Source organism: Lynx rufus, unplaced genomic scaffold (assembly GCF_022079265.1).
Source record: "Lynx rufus isolate CCGP_SWC_20201006 ecotype Redwood Valley unplaced genomic scaffold, mLynRuf1.p SCAF_1, whole genome shotgun sequence".
In the NCBI taxonomy this organism is placed as follows: Eukaryota; Metazoa; Chordata; class Mammalia; order Carnivora; family Felidae; genus Lynx; species Lynx rufus.
The window spans coordinates 163,653,550-163,673,617 of record NW_025814823.1 but is presented as its reverse complement, the minus strand read 5'-3'; the positions used below and the strand labels follow the sequence as shown (position 1 = coordinate 163,673,617).

Below are 20,068 nucleotides of genomic sequence, written 5' to 3'. Positions count from 1 at the left end.
CTACAGTTTTCATGTTGGAGAAAATCCTAGAAGAGGGAAAAGAAAAGTTATCCAGGCAACTAATCAGAAGCAGAAAGGTGACAGAGTGACTTCATGGGGATGGAGACTCACATGTATGTACACACACACACCTTCTATTTACTGCTGCCATGCCATAAAATGTGATTATCTGAGCACTGTATCCTACCCGACCTTGGTCTTTATAGTCTTGTAATGACCTTATGTAATGACCCATAAACATGATCAAAATTAGACTGCTCCTCTATTTTTTGAGGTAACTCAACATCACTTGAACATGTGCTTTGTTTAAGAAAGGTCACATTCAGAAATATTTAAGTCTCATGGTGCTATTCTGCAGAAGACATTGTTCTACATTCAAGAGAGAAGCCCAAGGAAAGGAAAAGCAATGAATCATTAGATTAATTTCATCTATTTCTAAATTCAATGGCTTCTACCTCATTTGTATAGTGCAATTTGATAGATAGGGACCCGCCATCATTCACTAAGGAAAAGACACATTTATTTACTGGCCATCCATGTGAGGGAAAGCAAGTGGATGAAGATGACAGTCAAATTTCTTGGCTGAGTGGGCTGCTGTCAGAGTCAATTCCTCAGAGTGTCTGTAAAACACCTTTTAGACAGCATCACAGTTCAGTGGTCAAATGCAGATTTTATCATACCTTCACCCATTCCAATCTGTGATTTCTTATTAAAACAATAAACAAAAGCAGTGCTCTAGGGAAAGCTATGATTCTGTTCAAAGTATAAAAATTATATTTATCTTCATTAGAGTATTTCCCCAAACAACTACTTTAATTCACATTTACTAATTCAATGGAGACATATAAATACATCAAAGATGTTGTGCATGCTTATACATAAAAATGCTGGGCATATGCACATATAAATTCTATGACAATTGTGATGGTATCTTCTCAGAATTAAGAAATATGTTTGTCTAAAATGAGTTACATAACTAGTCACACAAGCAGAAAGCCAAAATTATGAATTATTCAAATGCAATTCTGGCTTTTAACACCATGAAGACAGTTTGTTTTAGTCCTAATAAGCAATCTCAATTGTACTCTGCCTTTTGTGATCTTCTTTAGAAATTTGAAAAGCCAAAGGAGAAAGTTCTTTTCAGATGTTATAATATTTATATTCTTGTCTTTAGAATTCTGCCAGGCTATAATTTCTTTGAATTGGTGTCATACCTCACATCCCCATTGCCTTGCCCAATAACTAGCACACAACAGAATTTTTAAAGTCTGCTGAATGTATGAACAAGTGGCTTTTCTTAAAAAAAGAATTATTCCCTTATATTCAAATAAGAGTAAAATTTAAGGCAAAAAGATAAAGTGTCTACTAGATGATACATTGTCTCAAAAATAGCCAAGCACAACACTTTTTTTAGTATTCAACCATGTATTGAGCAAGCAATATTGAGTCCCCACCATATCCAGTAGCACATATCCTGCTGGCCTTCAAAAATTGAAAAGGCACAGATAATGAAAGCAGAAAATATAAAATTGATAAATGTCTTAAGAAAAAAATAAAGTAGTAAATGCTTTACAAGTCTTCATTTTCAACCATATCTAATCTTATGATAAGGCATCCTGAGACCTAGAATTTGGGAGAACCCACATATTTCAATCATGGCAAAACCTTGTTTACCACTAGCAGAACTTTCACTCTGGGAATAGGGAAAAGCTATGCATGATCACCCTCCCAACATACAACCTATATATCCACTTTTCCTACTGCAAATCTTTCACCTTTGTGTATCCTGGGTTTCGCTTTGTGGGATGGTTTGAGGTTTATTTTTGTTTTTGACAAAACCGACCAGAGTGTTCCTAGTAGAGACTGAAAGGTAAGGAAATGAAAGAATTGTATTTGATGTAAGACAGAGATGTGCGATTGCTGTATTTCAGCTCTATCTATCCATTTGATAACTTCTTTCATTTCTTCCCCGATTCACTATCCTCACATCCAAATCTCTTATGACAGGGGAACACACAGCTAGTAAAAATCTTGCTCACGTTCCTTGACCTCTCTGACCCTCCATTTCCTCTCTATAAAATGGCTTAAATATGCTTAGCTGTAAGTATATTAGTGTCTCGTAGGCCCCTGGTAAATGATGGGTGGTAATGAGCTGATTCTATGAACAAGGATCCTATACAAACTATTGCCCTCCTGTTTGATTAAATCAAAGACAGAGATGTTCCTTTGTTTCTCTAATTATAAAGTGGGGCTACCTTCAGGTTTGCCCTAAGAATTAATGAGACAATACATGCAACCTTCCCCTTACTTATTCCCTTATATGAATGACTGTTTGGTTTTCAACTTTCCAGTTCTAATTTGCTTACACCTAAACATCTGTGGTTGCTGGATTATGCAAATAGTAGTAACCACAAATCGCCTGGAGCTAGTACATTAAAGGACTCACACTGAAGATGAAACAACCCTGTTTTGAACAAGTGACAAAATCTTTAGTATTCATGCAATCCTCCCAGCCACAAAGAAAAAAATATATTGAAAATAATTATTAATCTTACAAGATCCTTTAAGGACCTTCAAACTGGGAACAGTTTAATCTTAGAAGGGAGGTGCCTAAGAAAATGCAAAACCATTTGGTACCCTAGTTCTAATATAGTCCTTTATGAGTTTCCCATGAATATTTTCCTTGACTGAATATATTCACTTGTACTTCTCGATTTTAATTTATGTGAAAGTAAACACATTTCTATTAGGAGAGCAATAACGCATTCCAGGATATATATTTATAGTCCTTAGAGTCACCAGCTCTGAAATCATATACTACCACCAACCTCCAGAAACAAGTCAATAACCTCTTAATGTGAGACATTCTGTAATGTTGCTGTGAAACATGACTTTCATATGCATACAGGCATGGAGATGGCCTTCTCTTCTATGCAAATGTGAAACAAGAGGAATCAAGCTTTCTTGGAGCTTGGAAAGAAAATATAAAATCATAAAGAAGAAAAGATCATGTAAAAATGCCTTTTAGTGAGTAAATATTATTTTCTCCTAGGCTGCCAAAAATGTGGATATGATATTGAAAAAACCTTTACTGTTGATATTTCAATGATGAATTTGTAACCTAAATCACATTTACTATTACACAAGGCACTACAATTATTTTCTCTGTCTTGAAAGTTAAAGTTGAGGATCTGGGAGCATTGTCGTTTCTACCTTTTTTCTTGGTAATATTCGATTATTATACAAAGTGAGGACACACAGGCAATGCTCAACTTCCTAAGGCCTTTCATTCTTTTTTTTTTTTTATTATTTAAAAAAATTTTTTTTCAACGTTTATTTATTTTTGGGACAGAGAGAGACAGAGCATGAACGGGGGAGGGGCAGAGAGAGAGGGAGACACAGAATCGGAAACAGGCTCCAGGCTCTGAGCCATCAGCCCAGAGCCCGACGCGGGGCTCGAACTCACGGACCGCGAGATCGTGACCTGGCTGAAGTCGGACGCTTAACCGACTGCGCCACCCAGGCGCCCCTTAAGGCCTTTCATTCTTAAGAATTAACTCTGGGAACAAATTTGTAGAGTGCTATTCTAAGTTGTATTTTCTGTTGGAATTGCCACCAAAGTGTGTGGAAAAAAATGCACATTGCTCTGGCTTTTCAGGTCTGTAATGTATATTCCTGTGGGAACATCTCATGAAAATTTATCCTCAGATGGCCCCGAGGCAACAGTACACATTTTATAATTCACATAATGGCCGTTTCAGACAGCCTACTTGAAGATTAGTTTCATGGGACCAAAGCACAACTCTCATTACCATTACTTTCTCTCCAAAATTAACATCTCAAACCAGAAAAGTGAAGCAGTGGGAGACAGAAACAAATCCATGAATAATTTGTCAATCACACCTCCTCCCAAACAGTTAAAAGTCTGTCATGAGGATATTTCAATGAAAACAACCTAGATGGAAACAGATCGTATTTTGTCACTTTTCTTATCTGACTTAAAAGCTCAGCTGGGGAAGGACCTGCCATTTATGAGTCCTCTTATTCTACAATAGAAATAACAGGACCAATGTTCCTGCCTTTCCCTATCTCTACCTCCTTCGCTTCTTTCCTTCTCTCAATTTCTCCTTCCTTCCTTTCTATCCATCTACTATTTGACAGGTAAAATCTTAAATTCCCCAATGTTGATTCTAAGTACAGTCGATTTATAGCATGAACCAGCAGGTAAATAAACAGTCTGTTGAGTGGAGCGGAATTAAGCATCCAGCCACAGACAGAAAGCCAATACTATACAAATGGGACCACACGGTATTGGCGACCATTGACATCTGCATGCAACTCCTTAACTACTATTACTCATGAATCTCTCCAGATACAGTTTGCAACCTTGTCTCTGAGTGGCTCTCTCTAGTTTGTTTCTGCATTAGGCATGATAAGTGCATTTTAGAAACTGACAGTAAAAGATTAATATGCTCATAACCATCAAAGAGAACCTTTCACTGATTTCAAATAGCTGCCCTCCCTTCGACCGCCCACCCTGGCACACCATCCAATTAATACTTACTCACGAAGGCTTCCTCATCCACCGGCAAGCGCATTGACATGCAGAAGTACGTATCAGACTGGTAGAGAAAGAAAGATACAAAATCTGAATTAATCTGCAGCTAGTAAAGAAGGAAAAATAACAAGTAAAAGCATGGGCTCTATGACTGAAAAAGAACTAGTGAGGTGAAGCTGCCTGCTGAATGGGTGTGACCAAGTTAATAGAAGGGCCAAGTCTAGAACTTAGGTACTCCAAACATTTTTCTAAGACTCTTTCCTAATTGACCTCAAATCCTATTTATAACACCAATTATTATGACTGATATTTCTAGTTCTGTCACAGTTAAAAGGCAACATTTTAGATACTTCTATAAAAAGAGTGAAATACTTTATGCACTTGACTTTAAAATGGTAGGTTAGGGGCGCCTGGGTGGCGCAGTCGGTTAAGCGTCCGACTTCAGCCAGGTCACGATCTCACGGTCCGTGAGTTCGAGCCCCGCGTCAGGCTCTGGGCTGATGGCTCGGAGCCTGGAGCCTGTTTCCGGTTCTGTGTCTCCCTCTCTCTCTGCCCCTCACCCGTTCATGCTCTGTCTCTCTCTGTCCCAAAAATAAATAAACGTTGAAAAAAAAATTTTAAAAAAAAATAAAAAAAAAAAAAAAAAAAAAAAAAATAAAATGGTAGGTTAGTTGGTGTTGACCATCTTCACTATATGCATAATTATTCAATTTCTTGAATCACTTTACAACTGCCCCAAATATTAATTAGAGAAGTACAATGAAAAAAAGTTGGTCTTAAAAGGTAATATTATATTTGGTTCTCCCTTACTTTAATATTTTTATGTAGTACATTGAAGAAATCAACATTAACTCAAGTTATTCTTTCTTTTCCAGCAACCAGTCTCTTACCTAAATGGCCATTTTTCCACTATCAAATGTATTAACACCAAGAATTTTTAGTGATGAAAACTGTAATTTAAGGAGAATGGGATTCTCTTTTCATCTATGCATTCCACTTCATTAGTGGAAGACCTATGCACCATAGTTGGTAATATACCCAACACAAATACTGCATTTAGTAATTCATACTTCATGGATTATTACTATAGAGTGCTGGGATCAAGAGATTCCATAAACATGGATAGAGATCATTTGGGTATCTCTGAACCTACTAGTTAGCGTTGAAAAACTGTGAAATCTGTACCTCTTCTTAAAATTCTGTATTGGATGGGAAACAAAGAAGTTCAAATATACAGCAAATCAACATCTCAACTTTTGAAAAATTTGATAAATATGGTTCAGTCTTTATTACTATTTTAAAAAACTTTTAATGTCTATTTTTGAGAGAGAGAAAGAGCACAAGTCAGGGAGGGGCAGAGAGAGAGAGGGAGACACAGAATCCAAAGCAGGCTCCAGGATCTGAGCTGTCAGCACAAAGCCCGACACAGGGCTCGAACTCACCAGCTGTGAGATCATGACCTCAGCCGAAGTTGTCAGATGTCCAACCGACTGAGCCACCCAGGCACCCCCATTACTACTCCTATAAATGCCATTTTTTTTCTCAATTAAGCAAACTCTTCTGTTTAAAAAAATTCTTTTTAATATTTATTCATTTTTTGAGAGAGAGAGAGATAGAGTGAGAGCAGAGGAGGAGCAGAGACAGAGGGAAACACAGAATCCAAAGCAGGCTCTAGGCTCCAAGCTGTCAGCACAGAGCCTGACACGGGGCTCGAACCCACGAACTGTGAGATCAAGACCTGAGCCGAAGTCAGCCGCTTAACCAACTGACCCACCCAGGCACCCCGAACTCTTTTGTTTCTTTAATGGATTTACAATTATTTAGATTCACCTTTACTTTCCTAAGAAGAAAATATGCTGGGAAATATTGAAGGTTGAACAGTAAGGAGGTTAAGTGACATAAATGATGGACATGTGGCCTGCATATCTAAAACTCGAGAAATACAATGGCAAAATGATGCTTAAAGATCTTAGAATCACACACAATACTGCTCATAAATATTTTTCCAATCTCTGAATTATTACCATTACAAAACGTACCTACTCCATTCTAACATAAAACACAGGAAGTTTAAGATTCTTTGCTATTTGGTCGTCCTGATCTAGAAGCAATTCAGGATTTGGTCGTCCTGATCTAGAAATAATTCAGGACTAGAAGATATTTAGTGGCTACTACAGAGCTGCGGCAACTATTACTATTTCTAAGCCAACAGTTATAGAATGCTTTTTATGTGTCAGGCATAGCAGCTCTTCATGTTTTACTTGTATTATATAATTTAATAACTAACAATCAAATATGGTAGATAGATACTATTATGAACTCCATTTAAAGACAGTGAGAATAATCACTAACATTTATTCACAGCACTGCTCTAAGCACTTTACATGTATTAACTTCTTTAATCCTCAAAACACATCTCTATGATATGATACTATTATTCTCCATTTTACAGATGAGGAAACTGAGGCAAACTGAGGTTAAGTAACTTTACTGTTTGCTCTAGCCAAAACCTGACAGTAGGCTGATAGGCTCTTGAGTAGTACCCCCCCTTTGCTTTAGAAAGTTGGCAATTATAAATCTTTGCTCTGCCTCTTTGAGATATAAATCTTCTATAACCCAGACCTGTCTTCTGACATTCAATGAGACAATTCTGCTCTGGTTGTCAGCCAGTGGATGCCTTGCTCTAAGTTATATCACTGCTTCCTGTCATGAAGATAGAAGAAGCTTGTTTTTCTTCTGGATAGGTGCCAATGAACAAACCCAGAAGCACTAGTCACATGGACCAACCTCTCTAACACCCCTCAGGGCTTTTCCCTTAGTACCCTTCAAGGCTTCAAAGGTCTTCTGTTCTTTGTTTTGGCAAAATTGAGTTCAGTCCACACTGGACCTCCTTCACTATTACAATGGTTAATTTTGAAGAAAATCTGTCCTTACCACTTCAACTAGTGTCCACCTGATATACCTTTGACCCTAACAAGTGCAGGAGCTGGCATCTGAACACAGGCAGTCCGACTAATGCATTACAGATCATTCAAAGCAATATGAACAATTAATGACTTACAAGCAAACATAAAAACAAAAGTCAATTTAGAGTAGCTAAGCATATATTTGTAATAATAAAGGATCAAAGGTTGCAATTAAATGTAAACCAAACAAAACTTCTTTTATATTTGGATTTAACAGTTTTCGGTTTTATTTTACCTTTCATTTTATTATAAACCATCGCAAGTTGTTTTTGGAATAGTAAGTTATAGGAATAAATACATATATCAAGTGTAAAAAGTTGGTTCTTTTGATTAAAAATAAACGAAGCACAATAATGGTTCCATAGACGGAACAAAGGAAATTACTATCATACTCAGAATTGATTGGATCCATGTTGTAATTCTTATTCTCATCAGCAGCTGCACAATTTAAAAGGACAGAATAACTTGGGAATGTCTTCCTCTTACCAATTTTTATTTCTTGGCTTATACCTTCTCCGATAGTGAGAATGTATTCAAATTTCAATGGTTTCTTTCCTTTTCTGTGGAAACCAGTTTAAAAAAAAAATGAGGACGAGATGAGGGAGAGCCTCTGCACAATTTGGCAAAATTGTTTTGGGAGAGCAAAGTCTGTTTTATACTTTGATCAATGGTGTACCATGCCCCATCATACTCTGATTTAGTCTTTTACTTATATCCCATTTTTCAAGATAAAAATAATTCTGTTAGAAGAAAAGAAGGTAAAACTTTTTTTTTTCTAAAAATGAGCACATGAAAAAATAGTATGTATCAAATCAATAATTAGCCTTCAGCTAAAAGCTCTGAAGACCACAGTTCGATGGAACAGAGAATAACAAAAAGTAACTTATTCTTTTCTCTGCAAGTGTAAAAGGTGTCAGTGATTTGTTCTGTAACATTCTGGTAACATAGTTTGGTTCCTAGAATTTAGTTTGAGAGCTCAAGATCTATGTAAGGGTATGATCATATGGGATCATATGATCTAACGATCATTTACAGGGTCTAATTGGAGAAGCCATATCTTAAAGATGACTCAGGGCCAAGTTCTGTCCCCCTTAGGCTGGCTGAGTCTGAGTAAGCACTCTTTTTGTGCTACTTTGTTTTCTTCTCACAATTATGCTGTGAGTAGGTCTAACAGGCACTGCATCATTTTTACAGAAATGGAAACTGATTCACAGAAAGGTTATTGATCTACCTAAGGCTACTCAGGTAGTTAGTGTCAGAATAAGGATTAAAAGTCCTCAAGTTTATGCCTTTAAGACGATTAGAGATAACTATCTATCTTTCCTGCTACTTTCTTGTCATTAATCTAGTTTCTTGCCATTTTAATCTAGTTAAATTGTGATTCTGGAGAGTCTTTGAATCTTCATACCTCTTTTTCTCGAACTATGAGACTAAATCCTGTATTTAAAATTAAATGTAAGACTCTTCATAAGTAAATGAGTAGCTTTTTTTTTTTTTTTTTTTTTTTTGGCAAGACAGGTAATTTGCTGAATAATGGATTGGACAGCGGCCTTTGCCAAACTATTATGAACTCATTATAGCACAGGGAAAGAAAAATTATTTTGGTGATTACAAAATACTGTTTCCTCAATACAGGTTAATATCTATAGCAGGTCACCAAGAAGGGATAGTTACTTAAATTTAAATTCCATGCTGTAAGCAACAGTCAATATAAAAATTTAAGGCTATAATAACATGTAATTACATAGTTAATTGCTACCAACCTTGTGATAGAGAAACTTTTTTAAAAAATCAAAGCCTCTGAAGACAACAGTATTAAGAAAACTGGGACAACACATTTCTCAAAGTAATAAAATCATTATATCACTGATATGAACAAGTAACCAGTTATGTTTTTCTTTTTTGCAGGATGACCATCAAGAACACGATTTAATAATATGTTCATCAGATCAATGTAATCTCATACTCTCTGTCAACCAACAATACAAAAAAAAAATTCAAATGACTTAAACATTCAATCAGCACTTGGTGTATGATACCTTGTAAAAGGGAAAACATTTACTGAGCCTTCTACTTTATTCTAGGAGCTTTCCATCAGTTATTTGCCATGATAACACTGCCAATAACACTGCCAGGTGGTGTTTAAGCAGACACTGTTTTAAAGGTGGAAAACTGAAGCTCAAACAGATAAGTAACATGTTTGTGATAAAACAAAATTCTTGAAACTGATGAAATGGAATTTGAACCCAGCTCATTAAAGCACTTCTCTTTCCAATATAGGAAGACAGCTATTAAAAGGTTGTTTTTCAAACCTCTCTAATATTTGAAAAGAAAATTTCAATTCTTAGACACAACTTTAGTTGTTTCTTTGATTAAGGGGAGAAATAAAGAAATCAAAGACACATGACATTTAACAGGAAGTTTTAGTCCAAGTCTCCTAAATTTTCAATAGCACCTGAGAGTATTTCATGAAAGCCTGTTGACAAACCGTAAGGAACTAGTCTACAGCCACAGCAATTTAATTTTGCCATTATTTTGTTTCTGTAAAGTAAAGCTATTTGAAAGCATATACATAACTCAGATCAATGCTTCTCTCCAACACGTTCTGTAGACACACAAATAGCACCTTACTGCCCATTATAATAGCTTCTTCATTTGAACACACTGTCCCAGAAAGGATGCTTCCATAATTCAACCCAAACTACCAATACAACCTTTCACCATTTTCCATATATCATCATCATGAATCCTCTTTTTCTCTCTGTGGGAAAAACATTGGATCTGAGCTTGGTGCCAGGGGACTGTCTGTAAAATACTGTGGATTCAAACTGCTAACATAAGGCTCAGATGTACAAAAAGGGAGAAATAATGTGAATCTACATAGCTGTGTTTCCCAGTGCTCTCTGTTATGGCACATCAGCCAAATCTGAACCAAGAGGGATATGATATTGCTGATGCTTCTTTACTGCTGCTACTGGGAACTATCCAAGAAAAGCACATTTTTCCAACAAAAGAAATGCACTAGAAATTAAAAAAAAGTACTTATTATTAAAGAACTCCTATTATATTCTATTAAATCAAGCCATTTTAAAACGAGAGTTCTCCCATAGACAATAGGGTTTAGTAACACCTTCCTTCCATTATTTAAAAAGTGTTCTTTATTTTAATTTAGTCATTTGTGAGATAGAGATGCAGTGGTTTCTAAGGAATGAGTAGTTAACAAAATCAACTGCTTATTTAAATTAATATGGGACAAACAAAACCATCTGTTCACATAAAACCAGTAATTTTTGTTTTGGGAAACCAGAGGTACTATTCAGATTCTAGTGTTGAACACTATCATTTGATCTTGATTAGATAATATCCTCACTGATATAGCCTCATATATATATATATATATATATATATATATATATATAATTTATATTTGAGAGAGAGAGACAGTGTGTGTGTGTGTGTGTGTGTGAGAGAGAGAGAGAGAGAGAGAGAGAGAGAGAGAGAAGGGGAAGGGCGGAGAGAAGAGAGAGACAGAGACAGACTCTGAAGCAGGTTCCAGGCTCTGAGCTGTCAGCACAGAGCCCAACGTGGGCCTCAAACTTATGAACCGCGATTCATGACCTGAGCCAAAGTTGGACACTTAACCAATTGAACCACCCAGGCACCCCCCTCTCTGTCTTTATATTGTTTGAGCTTGAAAAATCCCTGCAGACAACCTCTCTTAAGGAGACTACTCAGTGTAATAACACAAACAGGTTTACAAATAGACAACATGACCCAGTTTTACCTGGACATGTTTATTTCTGTGGCCCTTTGCAAATTGGTTGTTTTCTGTTAATAGGCCACAACCTGTAGAAATATATTGTGTATGGTACGGTCTCTGGCAACCTTTCTCAGCCATCCCTTGCTAAATAACCAGAGTGGTGAAACCATTTCATGGTGGCAACTGTGACTTTGTGCCTTAGAGTATTGCTTACTAAAGCAAGTAGTAACCTCTTTACCAACCCCGATCATGCACAGTTTAAATCTGATCTAGACAAAGTGTGAAGGATCCACAAAGCCCTTCATTTTCATACAGTACTCACTTTGGGTTTAAATAAGTTTCATTTTGCAAAGAACTAGTGGAAATCTCAGGGACTGATGGTGGTGATGCCAGTCCAACAAGGGAAAGGCCCAGGAAGTGATCAGGCCTCTTTGACAAGGATTTCAGTTAGGAGAGGAAGGAAGCAACTGGAAAATTATCTTTCAAAGTTTTCTTTTAATTGATCCAGATGGAAAATGGAATCAAACTGCTATTTCCCAAAGTGACTTTAATGCATGCTTATTAAGCTTATACTGTATCTTTTAATATTATCCTAGTATAAAACAAAGTAGTCTGTATTTTCAACATCATCCTAGTATAAAAGAAAGCTAAAGCAAAGGAAAATTATAGCAAAGCACAGAGGATTTTCTGAAGTGAAAAACTCAGGTTTACGAAGTCCACCTCTCTAGGCAAACCAAGAAACAGACCCTTAACTCTAGGGGACAAACTGAGAGTTGCTGGAGGGGAGGTGGGTGGGGGATGGGTTAAATGGGTGATGGGCATTAAGCAAGGCACTTGTAACGAGCACTGGGTGTTGTATGTAAGTGATGAATCGCTAAATTCTACACCAGAAACCAGTATTACATTGCAAAGTAACTGGAACTTAAATGCAAATTTGGAGAAAAAAATGTCAAGAAAGAAGACAAACAAGACTTTCTATTTTAGATGCTGTATTCTATATTAAAAGAATAATAAGCTATTAAACTTCTTCACCAATATATACTTATGTTGCGAAGTTGGAGGAAGATGAAGAATAAAAAACTCTTTAATTAAAAAAAAAGTGTACTTCTCTAAAACCAGAACTTAAGATACTGACAGATAAAATCCCTTAAACTGTCACTTTGTATATAGCCTATCTTCATTTTTCCCTTGCTGTTGTCTTTCCCTTACCATATAAATAAAAAATATGTGTCTATTTATATTTGTATTCATTAGGCTCTGGAAGAAATAGTCATCGTGAAGATTTTATGTTAAAACATTCCCAAATTGACTAAAAGAAAGTATTCTCCAAATTGTTCCACATTTGCCCTAATATCAAGCTATAAGCCCCAGCCCCACGTTCTTTTTGGATGTTTAGCCCAATCTAGAATGTAATCTTCTTGTAACAGTGTCTGTTTTGCATCCTATTTAGAATAATATCTGGCACATACTGGGAGCTCTATAAATATTTGCTGAATTTTGCATGTACCTTCCTCCTTTGGTGGCAATAAACTGACAATTTAAGAAAGGCTGAACTGAAACCTGTATTATAGATGCTGCCTAATTAGGGTTTTATACAGCATCACTTTTTCATATGAATTTCATCCTTCAGTTGATTCATCCCAGAATCCCATTTGCATTTTTAAACTATAATCACACTGTGGCTGATGATGACAAGATTCTTAATGCCAACTAGCTCAAGTGGAAGCTACTTCCTGGCAAGGGCTCTTCTTTGGGAATTACAAATCTGTGTGAGCAAATGATGACGGAAAAAATATTTTGGTGAGTGAACATCTGTCTCAGAGCTTTCACACGCTTTCATTTAAGAGAAAACAGAAAGGAGCTTACTAATAACAGTCTATAATTAATCACCTATGAAACAACAGGTGGTGACAGTGGTGGGTTTCTCTTTGGATTCATGATTATGGGGAATTTATGTGAGAGGAAACTAGGGTTCTGAACAGAGGTTGCTGATGGCCTCTACTACTTACCTTCTCCAAGCTTAAGCCAGTGGTTTATGCTTTTCATCGTTTCCCCAGAATGAAAAGAGTCAACTTTCGGAAACTTTGACCAACATTAACTAGCCATGCCTATGTTTCTATCTTTTAGCACAGCAAATTGGAAAATAACTACCTCAGATCTGTTTGGAGACACTTCAGAACAAAAAAGCCCCATAGTCACTACCCCCAAACACCAGGCTTCTGTGATAAGTGGCTTCCATTTGATTCTGGGGCAGTACAGTATCGTGGAAGAGAAGCTCCAGAATTCAACAGGTCTGTCAATTACCTTCCCACTTGAGTTGCCTCCTATTCTCTTGAAATTTAAAAGGAACCATCAGCAAACAAAGTGGTCAATACAATTTCTGGGCCTGTTCCCACATGTCTTGTCATAGGCATCTCATTAATACTTGCCTACCTTTATGGGCCCAGCACGATTCTGCTGCGCCACTCTGCTATTGTTATACTTGCCTACCTTTAGATCTGTTTTAATGTCTGTGTAGAAATCCATTCATCTACCCATTCATTTGTTCCTTCAACAAACATATTTGTTGGGAGACTCCTAGGAACCAGGCACTAGGCTACACTCATGAAACTGTGAGCAAAGGTATATATCGTTTCTCTTCTCATTGAGCTTGCAGTCTACTAACAGAGCAGACAAATAATCACACAAATGAATGTTAAATTTTTCCCATTGTAAATAATACATGGGAACAGTACAAGTTGCTATAAGAGCCAGTAATTCAGGGGAAATGACCAGGTGAAGGGGGGTTAGCAAAGTTTTAGGCATAGGAAACAGCATTTTCAAAGGTCCTGTAATTGGAGAGAATTTGATGTGATCGAGGAAACAAAAGTCAGTGCATAGAGATAAGGGCACATGTGTTAAGCTGGACTGGAAAAGGAGATGCAGTACATACAGCTAGACCTTGTGGTCCATGTTGAGGACTCCAGTTGTTTTGTTTTATATTGTTTGTCTTTTATTATCTTTTTTTTTAAGTTTATTTTTTTAGTAATCTCTACACCCAATGTGAGGCTCAAACTCACAACCTCAAGATCAAGAGTCGCATGTTTTTGCGACTGAGCCAGCCAGGTACCCCCGTTTTGTTTTTCTTGAGAGCAACAGAGAGCCAATGAAACTTTTTGTAGGAAAGTGACATGGAGGCTAGAATTGATTAGATGAGTTAAGCAAAAAGGCCACATAGTTATTCAGAAAAAAAGATGATATTAGCTTGAAACTGGGTGTTTGCACTAAAGAAGGAGAAAAGAGAACAGATTTTAGAGACATTTAAATGGTAAAACAGACATGACTTAGGAGTGGATTTGAATGGAAGGGAAGGAGGCATTATTATCAAGGAAAGTGTTTATCAGAAACAGCCCTTTTCTCCTAAAATGGATTGAGCATACACTCACCAGGACATATCACAAAGACTGTACTAAATCAAATACATACCATCTCAGTCATATGTAAAACGCCTAAGAAAATGTTTGCGATCACTAAGAGTACATTTTGTTGCAAATTGCAGAAGAATTCAAAATGGCTTAAACAGAGATGCAGTCTCTCACATAATGTATGTGTGTGAATTCCAGAAATAAGACAGGGGCAGGAATGGTTATTTCATCCAGCAACTCAACAATGTCATCAAAGACCTAGGTTCTTTCCATCTATCAACTTTATCATATTCAGTATATCGCCTTTCATCTGTAGGATTCTTTCTTCGTGATTACGAGACAGTTGCAGCAGCTTTCAATCTCATATTCTCAGGTTAATTCCCAAAGGCCAACAGAGGGAAAGTCCTTCCTTCAGTTCCCTTTCAAGAGTGAAGCTTTCCCAGAAGCATTTGCTTCCAGCAGAATTCCCTTTACATCTAAATGGCCAGAACTGTATCACACGCCATTTTCTAAACTAATCATTACAAGGTAAAACGATTACTATGATTGGCTTAGTCTAATCAAGATTCACTTTCTGGGCTAGGGAAGGTCAAAGAAAGAAAGGGAGAAAAAAAATGCTGGTAGAGTAGACAACCAAAATGTCCTGACAGAATATTACTGAGAACAAAAACAAAAATCCTCAAAATTCTGAATTTAACCAGTGGTAGATTATCCTTGGGTAGCTGGGTCCATTTCAATGTATTGATCTGCAATATTCAGAATTTTTGAAATCTTTTCTTCTTGCCTAGTAAAATAATTATGTCAACCAAATATATACTACATTAGACATTTTCTGTTGCATCTCTTGAGTAGGTGCCAAAATACACTAAGATTCAGAGGCCAGGAGCGGATAAAATGCCAAATTCCCAGTTTGGCAAACCTGATGATCTTGAGGGAAATAAGAGATGGAAAACCAGTTTAACCGTAAGTGAAAAAAAGACAATTGTACCTTCTGAAAAATGTTTTTTTCTTCCAAACAAGAGGTACCACAGGCATGATATGCTTACACTTCTGTCTCTCTGAACCTCCCTCACAGTGATTTTGCAAACTGTTCATTTTCCTTAGATTTCCAACTCATAAAAAAACATTACTACAGATTTGCATCCTTTGCCTCGAATTTCTAAGAGGAACTATAAAATAAAATATAAAAATATTCTTTGGAATGCTCTTTGCTTTTCCTTCGCACATCATAAACATCTCTGTTTCAACATCAGGCAGGTTAGAACAAAGCTCCTTGTTTGCTAGTGTGTCCCCTTGTTATTACATTGTGTTTTAAAGGCTGAAGCCTTGATTTATTCTTGTTTGTATTGCCAAAGACCACTTGGCATAAGAATTGGGTATGTAGTGAATGTTGGTTGAATTTGTTTGTTGAATTTTTTTTAAACTGCATGACTAGTAACATTTCACAAAGGGCCTATTCCTACAAAAATAGCTCCAGAGCAGTGAGTCATTTTTTCCTTTAAGGATTTTATTTATGCTTTAAAAAAAAAGACTATCAAACTAAATTTATCCCACTGCAACTTTCCAACTTCCATTGAAAGACAAATTAATAATTCAAGAAAATGAATGACTCTACAAAGGTTGTCTTCTCTTTGTATCTCAACTCCCAGGGGTGGAAACTTGTCATATAGTTAATGGAGTTATTATTACAATGAACCAAAGAGCTTAGAAACTGAAAATGTCCATTTCCCAGATATGTTTTTACTTGTCATCAGTTAATTTTACATTATAAACATAAATACTGCACTTTAGTATTAGTGTCCTTTGTTAAACCAGCTTGGGAAATCCCTGACACTAAAAGAAAAAGTAGATTCAACATTTTAAAATCAGCTTCATTTCTTGAACTTTTCATAGACTTATACATACACAGCATAATAAGAACAATAAACTAAACAATCAGTAGCCCTTAGTAGGTGCTATAAGAAAATATGACCTTTTATATCCAGCAGTTACAAGATATAAACTGTGTAAACATAATAAACTGAATTTAAGAGTGATCAAATGGTTTTTGTAATTATTATTGTCTAAGTATAATTAACATACAATATATTAGTTTCAAGCGTACAACACATTGGTTCAACAATTCTATGAATTACTCCGTGCTCACCACTATAAGTATAGTCACCATCTGTCACCATAGAATATTATCACAGTATTCTTTTTTTAATGTGTATTTATTTATTTTGAGAAAGAGAGTGAAAGAGAGAGACTGAGCAGGGGAGGGGCAGAGAGGGAGAGAGAGAATACCAAGTAGATTTTGTGCTATCGGTACAGAGCCCAATGTGGGGCTCCATCTCACAAACCGTGAGATCACGACCTGAGCTGAAATCAAAAGTTGGACGCTTAACTGACTAAGCCACCCAGGCACCCTATCATAATATTATTGACTTTATTCTCCATGCTGTACTTTTCACATCCATGACTTATTTATTTTAAACTAGAAGTTTGTACCTTTCAGTTTCCTTTATCTATTTCATCCTCCTCACCAACCTCCCCTCTGACAACCACCAGTTTGTTTTCTATATTTAAGAGTCTGTTTGCTTTGTATTTTAGATTACACATACAAGGCAAATAATATGGTATTCATCTCTATCTGTCTGACTTCTTTCAATTAGCATAATTCCTCCAGGTCCATCTATCAAGCTCTCATTGTTTTTTATGGCTGAGTAATATTCCACTGTGTGTGTGTGTGTGTGTGTGTGTGTGTGTGTGTGTGTACAAATATATATAATCCATTTATCTATCAATCAACACTTGGGTTGTTTGCATAATGTAGCTATTGTAAAATAATGTTACAATAAACTTATGGGTGCATGTATCTTTTCAAATTAGTGGTTGCATTTTCTTTGGGTAAATACCCAGTAGTGGAATTACTGAATCCTACAGTATTTCTATTTTTAAATTTCGAGGAATCTCCATACTGTTTTTCACAGTAGTTATATCAATTTATATTTCCACCAACAATGCACAAGAGTTCCCCTGGAGGAAAGTTTCTTTTTATAAAAGTATTTTCATTGACAAATCTGGGAGAAATGACATAATTAGAATACTCATCATATGCAACTTCTAACAAATCGAGGCAATGATAAATATTCATGGCTGCTAAAACCAATAGGTGAAAAACTTATAGGAAACTTTATAATGGGTCAATCAATTTCACAATTCCCAATTTGTTTATTAGGATTTACATTATAAGAAGAGAGACAACCAGACATTATATGCTTCCTATTGGTTTAATATAACATCACCTATGAAAAATTCTTGCTAAAAACTCTAAATTTGATCAAGCCTTTAGATGTAGCAGTACAGGAAATACAAAGGACAGAGATACATGTTAAATGATACTCTAGTGATGCAATCAGCAAAACCTAGAACACAGAAAACTTTTTAGGACAAATACCATTTTCTTCACAAATAAATTACAGGAGAAAAAAGAGACAAAAGGAATTTCAAGAATCCCTATAAACGAGACCTATCAACAAGATTTACCATGGGGACTATGTTTGGATCATGATGCAAACAAACCAACATTAAAAAAAAAATACATATCAGAGAAATTTGATACTGACTAGATATATGATGATATAATGGTAATTGTGGTTATGTTTCAAAATAAAGTACTTATTTTTAAAAATACATACTGAAATACTATGAAATGAAATGATGTCTAGTAGATGCCTCAAAATAATTCAGTGTGTGTGTTGGGGAAGGAATGATAATAAGCCTGAGCATGGGTTTATCATCATGAATGGGTATGTGGGAGTTCATTATATAAGACTTTTAATTTTGTGTACATTACAAGTTTCCATTAAAAGTGTTTAAAATATAAAAAAGGTACAGTTTGTCCCAAAGAATCATTGCTACCAACTTATCAACCAACTAATACAATAACAAACAAACTGAACAACCATCATATCTTGAGTCCGTATATATTTTAATCCTGGTACACAAAAATACATACAAATAATTCTCTCCCTTCAGAAACTTTAAAATCTAATGGAGACAAAGCCTATTGGGCTTAGGGAAGAGTGAGGTGTAAAGCTTAGTGTTAAGGGCTAGAAGAGTGATAGAGGAGTTCAGAGAAGGGAGAGTCATGACTTGGTCCTAGATAGGACCAGTCAGGGGACAGGGAGGAGGGCCATCTCGCAGGGCCTAACATTCAGAGGGCCTTTTCTCCTAACAAGATTACGCAGAGGGAGCCACACAGACAAGACTGAAAAAAGATGACATTTATCTTACAAGTTCCAACTTGTTCACCACTTGTAATTCACAGACTTAACATATTTTACAAATCTTGCAATTTTGTGAATGGCACTGTACCGTCTTTGTAATAAAAGTATTAATTTGCTATTCTTAATATTAAAATTTATCAGTCAAGTTTCTTTAGGAAACAGAAGGCAAAATAAAGGGGACAATTAAGGAAAATGTAACCAAGGAACCAAGAATAAAGGAAGGGGCTAGGTTAAAAGAAGCATGTGGGTGATGTTGAAACACCCCAGGGATTCACAAAGTAGCAAGCTGTTACTACTTAAAGACATATGAGGCAAGAAGAGGAAGAATTGTCAAAACCAGAAGCTGCTTTAGCCATAAGAGAGAATAGGAGCTATGGCAAAGCAAGAGAAATTGTCAGTGTCAACCAGCTGCCCAACAGAGAAAGAGCCAAGGAAATAAATTCCGTCAGCACATCTTCCTGCTTTTCAGTTTTCTGTCTGTGCCTCCCAATGACTAGAGCCAACAGGAAGCCAGAGAGTAAGGGAGCCTATGGATGGGATCCATAAAGGTAACTCTCCTGCAGAGCAGAGAAGGCTAGAGATGAGTGGAAAGTACATCTGGAGAGGCCAATGAAGAATTCCCAGCAAGTGGAATACATCCCTCCTTTTACACTCTTGGTTTGGCATTTCTTAATGTTCCATGATCAAATGGAAGCCACAAAAACAGAGGAAGTGGCCTAGAGTTCTCTTAGCATCTGACAGACCTTGAGCAGAGAAGCTGAGTCACTGTGTAGGAGGGGAAGAATTCAGATAAACAGAGGTAAGAGAAAGACCCTCTAAGCTACAAAATTAGTCTGAAAAAACCAAAACCAAAACCAAAACCAAAACCAAAACCCAGATGGGAGCAAGTGTGATGAACAGGCGTGGAGGTGACATTTTAGGGAGTTCTGAGAAAGGAAGTTGAAAAAATTGAATGAAGCTAGGTAATAGAAAGGGCCTGGGAGATAAAGTGAATTTCGATTTGATCTATTTAGATGTGAGGCTGGTTATAGCAAGTGAGTGAGGTGTGGGGCATTAAGTCATGAGTGCAGTCCTTTAGGAAGAACACATTGATGGAACTGAGAATTAGC

The 20,068-nt window shown here is 36.4% G+C and overlaps 1 protein-coding gene across 19 annotated transcripts in view; it reads right to left on the bottom strand.

The window, feature by feature from the left end:
* The window catches only part of PAM (peptidylglycine alpha-amidating monooxygenase), a 157,935-nt gene that overhangs the window by 121,183 nt on the left and 16,684 nt on the right, over positions 1–20,068 (bottom strand). For all 19 annotated transcript variants that reach the window (XM_047089912.1, XM_047089920.1, XM_047089897.1 and 16 more), the window contains exon 3: positions 4,565–4,622. In XM_047089912.1, coding sequence (XP_046945868.1) covers positions 4,565–4,622 — 58 coding nt within the window. The remainder of the gene's footprint in view (positions 1–4,564; positions 4,623–20,068) is intronic.